The sequence below is a fragment of the Sorghum bicolor genome, chromosome 1 (assembly GCF_000003195.3).
Source record: "Sorghum bicolor cultivar BTx623 chromosome 1, Sorghum_bicolor_NCBIv3, whole genome shotgun sequence".
NCBI classification, from domain to species: Eukaryota; Viridiplantae; Streptophyta; class Magnoliopsida; order Poales; family Poaceae; genus Sorghum; species Sorghum bicolor.
Genome location: NC_012870.2, coordinates 57,222,332 through 57,232,032, shown reverse-complemented (window position 1 = coordinate 57,232,032; position 9,701 = coordinate 57,222,332). Strand labels below are relative to the sequence as shown.

The following is a 9,701-nucleotide window of genomic DNA, read 5'->3' as shown; positions in this document are numbered from 1 at the left end:
CTCTCTTGCACATTTGATTACTTGAGACATACTTTGAGCTAGAGAACACTCCCTCCACTCATCTCCTTGCTTGATTGCTAATCCTAGTGAGATTGAGTGAGATTCAAGTGCATTGCTTTAAGAGTTGCATTTAGTGGCACTTGATTCTTGAGTTTGCTGCAGATTTCTTGTTACTCTTGGGTGTTTCCCGACGCCCTAGACGGCTTGGAGCAGCGGTGGTGTTGAGCTCGTGATTGGAGGTTGTTTCGAGCCTCACCAAGTGATTTGTGAGGGGTTCTTAAGCCTTCTCCGCGGGAGATCGCAATTGGCTACTCTAGTGGATTGCTCGTGGCTTGGAGGATCCCCATCTTGTGATGGATGTGCGGCACCCGCTGAGGGTTTGGCTTTGGATTGCCAATTAGCTCGTGATCCATCAAGTGGGTGTATCGCCACAACGAGGAGTAGCTTGCCGGGAAGCAAGTGAACCTCGGTAAAAAATCTTGTGTCATCTCTTGCCGAGGTCTCTCTTGTGATTGTGTACGTGATTGATTGGATATATCTCATCCCTACAACGTCGGTATAACAATCACTCTCCTCTCTCTACTTACTTGCCTATCTTGTTAGTTTAGCTTGTGTAGCTTAGTTCTTGCTAGTATAGAGTTGTTGTGTTGCCTTCTCTAGTTGTTGTGTTTTAGTGTTTAGCCTTCTTGTTAGACTTGTATAGGTGGCTTGCATAGCTTAGTTGTGCTAGTGCTAGAATAGCTTCGCCTTTTGTTTTACTAATCAACTTGTCTAGTTGAAGTTTGTAGAAAATTTAAATAGGCTATTCACCCCCCCTCTAGCCATTTGGACCTTTTAGCGTTGTCGGCGTGATCGGAGACGTTGCTGGAGTAGTCGGAGTCATAGCCAGCGTGGTTGGAGCCGCGACCGACGTCGATGAAGAAGTGATTGGCGCAGATCGGATCTACGCCTCCTCCGTGGTCCTGGCGGTGAAGCTGTTGAAACTGACGGTGAACGTGAAGCCGCCCGCCATGGCCGCGAAGTCGGAGATGATGGCCATCTTGTTCGTCTGGGAAGCTGTACGCACACCCTCTACCTAGCGCGCCACTGTCGATGAAAGCTAGTCGGCAGTCTACCTTGGGGTATACCCACGGTAGTAGTTTATCGGTAGACGGTGCGCAAGCTACGAACTTGATGGTGACGCAAGACACAGACAAGATTTTTATCCAGGTTCGGCCGCTGTGTGGGCGTAATACCTACGTCCTGTGTCTGGTTGTATTGAGTTGTGTTGAGATCAGATGTGTATGACCTGTCCTCTAGGGGACCCCTACCCCTCCTTATATATCGTGAAGGGACAGAGTTACAAGTAAACTATCATATTTGGTACAATATCTTGTAGCCTTGTGGTGCACGTCGACCAGCGTCATGCGCCGCACGTCTTTATCTTGTGGCCCGAGCCACCTCTGATGGTGCGGCCCATGAGGGTATAGGGGTTTATACCCCCACATGAACTAAATAAAAACTAAGTCAAATTTCTATTTTAATTACTTTCTTTAACTCTCACCATTAAGGGTTTGTTTGACATGACTCTTCTCCGACAGAGGATTGGAGGAGCCATACCAGATACCAAGAAGAATGAGTCGTTTCTTATGTACGGAGAAGCTATGATTTGTGGTTTCTCACGTAATTTCTAAAATTTTCGAGACACAACTTGTGGCTTTTCATGTAATTTTCAAACATAATTTGTGGCTTCTCTTTCTAGCTGTCTATGGCTCTTTCGAAGAGGCATTTAAAAGAGAAGTCGTGCCAAATAGGCATTGATTTATATATCTATTTTCATGTAATTTCCAAATACAATGTAACTGCCGTTCAATTAGGGGTAAAGTGAGGGTATCCATGAGGATGGGAAATACCAAGCCAACAAATGCCTACAGAGCTCTTGATGTTGCCTTTTGTGCAGTACGCTTTGACGAGGATCAAATGACTACGAAGGTGTTTAGTTTAAGGGAATAAGGTAGTCCATCGTTGTTATCATCATCATCATCATCATCATCTTCTTCTTCTTCTTCTTCTTCTTCTTCTTCTTCTTCTTCTTCTTCTTCTTCTTCTTCTTCTTCTTCCGTTTTTCGTTTAGTTTTATGAATGAAATGAATTGACCTATTATTACCTTATTTTTCACAAACTAATAATTGATATAGTATGGAGAATGAAGTCGTTTCACTAAATTTGAGGAATAAACTTATGATACATCACCTCACTTAGAATGAGTTAATTCGACGAACCAAATACTCTATAAAAGGGTGTTTGGTTGGAGGTGTTAAAGTTTAATAGATACTATAGCTCTTTCATTTTATTTAGCAATTAATGTCCAATTATGAACTAATTATGTTCAAAAGATTCGTCTCACAAATTATTCTCGGGCTATGTTTTTAGTTTTGTAAATAGTCTGTGTTTAGTACTTCATATATGTGTCTAAAACATTTGATGTGATGGAAGTTAAAATTTGCCGATACAAACTGCCTATGTTTGTCGACTGTCACCTTTAAATGCTGACAAGCATGGACTGTCATGCTGATATGGTTCTGATGGATATGACAGGAACACAACAGGATAAGCAAGAATGTGACCTTTTGCTACAAATTATGCAAGGTAATGGACGCCATGAAAATTGCTGTCTTGAATTGTGTCGTTCTAGCTTATACGTTTCTTATACTTTTAGATTAATATAGTTAGATAACTTAGTCAGTTCGAGATGTACCTGCATGATTGTTTATGAATTGGAGTACGGCCGGTAATTCTTGTGTCATAATTTAATACTTCTGTCTAAGGGTAAGCCTGTTCGTTCCTCTTTTCAACCGTACTTTTTCTGTCAGCTAGCAATGTTTTTTCTCATAATAAATCAGTCAACAGTAATTTTAACTATGACATTTCAGATCAGCGAACAGTCCCGGTACCAATGCTATTATGATTAGGATATTTTTTCCATAACATTACAGTTTGCTGATATGGTAATAATATTAAAAAGAAGGGTGATGAAAATTACAACAAACCTGGTCTCTTTAAAAATCTAAGTCTTGCACAAAAACCGAAAATTAAGAAACTAGATAAAATTCGTGGGAAAAACTAGATAAAATTTGTGGGAATGTACGATACCAAGACTGAATAATACTCTCTTTATAGCTATAAAGAAAGTTATTTTGGACAAAGTTTGGGTCAAACGTTGGGAATATAAATCATGAATAACTTTCCACTTGTTGAGTTTAAAAATGTGAAAACCATATGAATAAATTTGTCTTGAAAAATACTTTCATAAAAATATACATATACCACTTTTTTGATAAATATTTTTATAAAAATAAGGAGTCAAAGTTAGGATTTAAGCTATAGTTTCTTAATTGATGTTTGTAGTATGTTATGTAAACTACTACTAAACAGTTTTATTCCTCACCGGCATAAGTTTAAATTATTGAGAGGAAATACGCTTTTGCCTATATGTTATGGTATCTCCAATAATAAAAGTCAGATATCAACTCTAGATACCATCTCCTATATGTCCCACATATAACGTGTCCTTTATTAATATATTCTTTAAGATACTCCCCCTATCCCATAAATAATTGTATTTCTTTGATTTCTATGATTCATATTTGACCATTTGTCTTATTTAAAAAAATTTAATAAATATTATTTATTTTTTCAGGACTTATTTTATTGTTAGATATATTTTAAAAAAAAATTAAATAAAACGAATAGTTAAATATGAATCGTAGCAGTCAAATAAATGTATTTATTTATGTGACGGAGGGAGTAGACATGTATTGCAACTCACAAAAGAGTTTATTTTTTTCTTACTGCCAGCTCAGAAGTTTTTAGCTTTTCTCTCTACGTGATATTTAATGGTTTGAGAACAAATCAACTTCTAAAGTTGGTTTAAGTATTTTTTAACATTTGACTGAATTCATTAGAAAAGTACAAATATTTATGATTTCAAATGAGCATATTATAAGAATAATATAGTTTATAATATATCTATAATGAGCTAAATTGGTTTCATAGATTTTGAATCTTTATTTAATTTAGAGTAAAATACACCGGCGGCCCTTTAAGTTGTTGCCCTATGCCACTTTGGTCCATGAACTTGCAAATGCGAAAAAGAGGCCCCTAAACTTGTCAGCATGTGCCACTTTGGTCCATGAACTTGCAAACGCGAAAAAGTGCCCCCTGAACTTGTCGACGTGTGCCACTTTGGTCCATGAACATGCAAATACGAAAATAACACCGGTTGCATGACACTGTTATGCCACGTGGCCGTCTCTGGTAGGCCATGCATGGCACCGTTTATGGTGCTGACGTTAGCAATGATGTCAGCATTTTTTTTAATTTACGAAATTGATATATTTTTATTCGTAGCATCAAATATATCAAATAATATATCAATTCATTGCATTTATTAATTAAAAGAGATAATTTTAAAACAAGCAAAAATTATTCGTTTTCTAGGTTTCATATTTTTCTTATGCAGAGTACACATGAAGAGGCTACACAAAACATTTCATGAATTTAGCATTTCATTAATAATTAGTTATGAAATAAATAAATATTTGTTGACGCGTTGAAAGATCGTTTACACGTTTATGGACCAAAGTGGCACAGGCCGACAAGATCAGGGGCTACTGTTTTGCGTTTGCAAGTTCATGGACCAAAGTGGCACATACGGACAAGTTCAGAGGTCACTTTTTTGAGTTTGCAAGTTCATGGACCAAAGTGGCACAGGCTGACAACCCAGTGTATTTTACTCTTTAATTTAACCTAGAGATTAACTATTCAGAGGTGGGTTCATTTGGGCCCTGGACCGACACCGAGGTACGCGCACTTCGGAGTAAAATATCTGCGAGATGGGGTGTCCTTTTTTACGGGAAACCCCCGGCACCTGTCCGAATTTGAGCCGCCCACCTCACGCAAGCGGCAAGCCCACGGGCGCTCCCTCCCCTTCTCGCCCTGCGCCTCGTCACCTCTCCGATCCCTCTCCTTCTTGTCTCGCTTTCTCTCTCCATCTCGTTTCCCCCGCCTGCGCAGCCAGCGCAAACCCTAGCCCTCAAGCGCCGTTTTGCGAGGCTCTCGGCAGCGGATAACTCGACCTGTCGCGCAAAGATCGGGGGAGAGAAACCAGCGGCAGCTTACGTGGATCGGGGTTGTTTGGTGGCTGCGGCGGCGGCGGCGGCGGCGGCGGCGCAGGGATGGACCGGAAGCGCATCAAGGACGCCCTCGAGAAGCACCTGGAGAGGTCGTCGCCGTCCACCTCCAGGGGCGGCGTCGTGCCCAAGGAGAGGGAGCGCCTAGCTGCTGCCGGGAAGCTGCCAGCGTCGCTTGGCAAGGCGGAGAAGATGTCTGATGGTGGTAAGAGCTAGACCTTCCACGAACCTTCGTTATTCGTTACATATTTCGATTACCTTCGTCACTGTGTATGATGAACTGCCGCAATGCATGCTTGGTTTGAAAGATGCGACTTCTCTGTCTTTTTTCGTGCAGAATCTTATGTTGAAATTTAGTGTGCTGTGATTAGATTTCGTGGCTTCCGTTTTTATGTCCCCTTTGAATGAGAAGCTCACTTCCTTGCCTGAAGTGGAAGATGGCGTGCTTTTCGTTTGTATGCTGGTTATTTTGCAACAAGTGTTGTTATAAGCAATTTAAACTAGGAAACCAGTAAAAATGAGCAAATAGCCAGCCAAAGACTAAAGAGTTTATGAGCGGTTTGCTCGTAGTGGGGTTCAGAAGCTGTGGTATCTCTGAAAACCTACAATGAAGAAACAAATGGAAGTGTAACATTGGTAGTTGGAAATGACTTCGATTGCTTTAAGGATGAGATGGATCAAATGCTACAAACCATTTATCACACAGAATCAGAAAATGAATGCTTCGTGTTTTTGTTCTTGAATACTATCCAAGGTTGTTAAAATCATGATCCAGAATGGGATCGAAACTCCAATGGTAGGATCGCAAATCCTAGGATCATAACTGCTAGAATTGTAAAATCATAGATTCTACTTAATGGAATTGTAGAGTCAACCTGATAAAATAATATCGTAAAGTCATAAAATCGCACCATAGGATTGCGATTTTAACAACTATGATACTATCTCTGTCTGGATTTAGTAGATGTTTTGGTCTTTTGGACAATGACTGACTTGCAATTAGTTCTACCATGATGTCTGGAGCGTCAACTTCTGACCGGACGGAGTGCTAGTCTAGTATCTTGTTTGCTGAAGAATATGTGATTATTTCTTCTACTTGGTACTACTCCCTCCATTTCAAACTGCAAGTTGTTCTGGCTTTTCTATGTACATATCTAGGTACTGCACACCTAGATATACATTATGTCTAGATACATAGTCAAAGTATCTAGAAAAGCCAGAACAACTTACAATTTGGAACACAAGGAGTACCTTTCAGTTGGGTCCGCAGAATTCTGAGGTTTCTGTTATCTGTGAGTGAGTCTCCTTAGTATGGTATTGGATGCAACAAAGCACTTCCTGCAGCATGAGGTTGTGTACTTGTATTGGATCATCCTTCGTTATGGGGTGCTCTGTTGGCCATGAAAAAAAAGAACTAGCAGTATACATGGGGGAGAAGTATGATCTGATGGATGAAATGAAAGTAACTAGGATGGGAGGCACCAGGAACTGAATCTAGTGACGTGGAGTTAATCATCTGCTTCAGCGCCTTATGGTGTGGGAAGCATTTTGCTGATCCTCTCTTTGATGCATGTTGTTAATTTTGGTTGGATCAATGCTGGTACATGTGGACCTGACCAACAAACTGAACGCATAGTCACATTTTTTTCCCTCTCTGAGTTCTGAGTTGAACACATGGGACCAGTGCCACTGAGGCACTGGCCAAACAAAGGTGATATCGTTCTGTTCGGTTCATTTTTCACTCTTTGCTGGTCTTTAGATATATCTAGTGTGGAACCATGAACTTGTTGAATGGGCTGGGTTAGACAAAAATGATAAATTGTATTGCGCATATTGTGGATTGGTTATGTTCACATTGTAGACAAAAGAAGGCTAACAAAGGCCTATAACAACATACCATTAAAGCAGCATCTTAACCATTCAAACAAGAGAAATTATGTACAATGGCCACTTTATTTTTTTGTCAGACTGGAGGAAGTGGGAGCTGCAACCCAGTCGTTGTTCTGCCTCAGATGTAGTTTGAATTTAGTCTGCTAGATTTTTCATCTCGTTTTTACTGTTGTTCTGCTAATCTTTGGTAATGGTGCGCACCACCGCGCCTTAATGCAGGATATGACTGCACCTTTGGCTAAAACTTTAGGATTAACTTGATACCACTCCACAAATCCTGATCACATAATAAATAAGAATTATTTATGGTTTATATGTGCTGTTGTATGCTTTGTTTTTTGTTTTGTTTTGTTTTGTGGATTGATATTAAAATGTAAACGATATAAATTTGTTTGTTAGAGCATGAGGAAGTTGAGCTAGATCTGTTGGCTGAGGGTGTGGATGTATGCCTAGATCACCCAGTTGAAGTCCTCATCGATCTGAATTTGTGTGCTTATTTTCTTAATAAAATGCCACCTAGTTCTAGGTTTTTTTTTGTGTGTGTGCATCGATCTGAATTTGGGTGCTTATTTTCTTAATAAAATGCCACCTAGTTCTAGTTTTTTTTTGTGTGTCTCTATTTTGCTCATGGTTGTTTGTTCTTATCCAGAGTAGCTGTGATTATGAGCATATTTGATTTCACATCACTAGGCATCCATTAACTTTTTTTTTCTATTTTGGTTTGCAGAGGAATTTGAAACTGACAGCGAAGATTCTGATGTCAGTGGTTCTGAGGGGGAGGACACATCCTGGATTTCATGGTTCTGTACATTGCGAGGCAATGAATTCTTTTGTGAGATCGATGAAGACTACATACAGGATGATTTTAACCTGTGTGGTCTGAGTAATCAGGTCCCATATTATGATTATGCACTTGATCTCATCTTAGACATTGAGTCTTCTAATGGTGAGATTGTTTTCCTTAAGGAAGTTAATGCATATTGTTTTCCTTTTTCTGAATTTATGGTCTGTAACTTATTTGCAATCCACTTATCTTTTTGTGCATTCATTATTTATGGTGATAAATCTCTTAATCAACCCCGTCAACTGAAATCGGCTAATAGGTCTAGATTAATTGTACTGCTGCACTCATGAGACAGGACCATCTCTGTACAGGTGATGTGTTCACTGAGGAGCAAAACGAATTAATCGAGTCGTCTGCAGAGATGCTGTATGGATTAATTCACGCACGATACATCTTAACCAGCAAGGGTCTAGCTGCAATGGTAATCTAATCTATGTTATGATCTAAGTATGATCAAGACGTGTTTTGCTCCTCTTATCTCCCTTTGACATTGAACTATTCTGCTTTCGTTTGCCGCAGTTGGAGAAGTTCAAGAACTATGACTTTGGTAGATGCCCCAGAGTGTACTGCTGTGGCCAGCCCTGTCTTCCAGCAGGGCAATCAGATATTCCTAGATCGAGCACAGTGAAGATATATTGTCCCAAATGTGAGGAACTTAATTATCCAAGATCCAAGTACCAAGGCAGTATCCTTTTGATCTGTTTTTTTGAATTATTTTGTATGATATTTCCATACTTCCATTTACATCTACTGGCCATTTTATGCTGTCCTTTTCAAGTTTTTTATATTTTGACCACCCTTTAAAACTATTGACATATATTTCTTCTGCAACATCATATATGTTTTCTCTGATCTCCATACCAGCAGCCTGGTGAACCACATTGAACATTTCCCCCCATATTACTTGCCTCCAGCCCAGCTTAAACTCTTTCCTGGCAAATAATCATAGGGTTTTTTTGTAAGTTGTGATTGCATGTCCTTAACTTTACCCAGACATTGATGGATCATACTTTGGGACGACATTCCCCCATCTTTTCCTGATGACTTATCCACACTTGAAGCCGCAGAAGCCGTTGCAGCAATACACTCCAAGAGTTTTTGGCTTCAAACTTCACAAGCCGTCATGACAGAGCTGTACTTTCAGCAGAAGCACCCTTTCACCTAGGTCTTAGGGAGAGCACCGTGGCCTTCAAATGTTGTGGCCTATTGATGTACGAATTCGCGAGCTTGGGTCTCGCTGTAAAACTGCTGTGAAATTTGTATCTGTTTTCTGATATCACTGTTGTGTAACCTAGGTTCTCTCTTTCACTCACTTGATCAATGTATGCCAACCTGTATGGTTTCAGGTCATTTCACACGAAATCTTTGCCGCCCCCGTTCGTGTCAATATATGTCCAATATGTGTTGGTATGGTTTCCACCGAAAAGCTGTGAGCCTGTGACCATGTTCAAGCTGGAGGCTTGTCGTCGGATCTACTTTGTTCAAGCTGGCCAATGTCTTTTTTTTTTGTTTGTTTCCTGTGTCCAGGACGTCGAATACTGCACCTACTATGGTACCATCCGGGTACGTGAAAACTGGAAATTCGTGTTGACGGCTTCACTGGTGCCGGTGGAGCGGCATGATCTCCGTCGTTGTCCTGCGGATGCCGAGTCGCTGACCGCGACCAGGCGGGATGAACCCTACTAACCACGGCCTGCAACTGCAATCTGCAACGTGTTCAACGCAACGTCAACTCAAGTTTTACGTCGGATTTCTCATTTCCGTTTTCCAACACTCCTATACACGTACATGTTCAG

The 9,701-nt window shown here is 40.3% G+C and overlaps 1 protein-coding gene across 1 annotated transcript; it reads left to right on the top strand.

Moving 5' to 3' along the window:
- LOC110431830 (putative casein kinase II subunit beta-4) lies at positions 4,903–9,292 on the top strand. Its single transcript, XM_021451501.1, has 5 exons — positions 4,903–5,376; positions 7,789–8,007; positions 8,217–8,326; positions 8,425–8,590; positions 8,899–9,292. Exons 1-5 carry the CDS (start codon positions 5,217–5,219, stop codon positions 9,030–9,032), a joined length of 789 nt encoding a protein of 262 aa, XP_021307176.1. The 5' UTR covers positions 4,903–5,216; the 3' UTR covers positions 9,033–9,292.

Excerpts from the sequence above, each read along its gene's own strand:
- LOC110431830 (XM_021451501.1), top strand. The coding sequence starts at position 5,217 with ATGGACCGGAAGCGCATCAAGGACGCCCTCGAGAAGCACCTGGAGAGG. Across the intron at positions 8,008-8,216 it reads AGACATTGAGTCTTCTAATG|GTGATGTGTTCACTGAGGAG; the intron begins GTGAGATTGTTT and ends ATCTCTGTACAG. Across the intron at positions 8,591-8,898 it reads AAGATCCAAGTACCAAGGCA|ACATTGATGGATCATACTTT; the intron begins GTATCCTTTTGA and ends AACTTTACCCAG.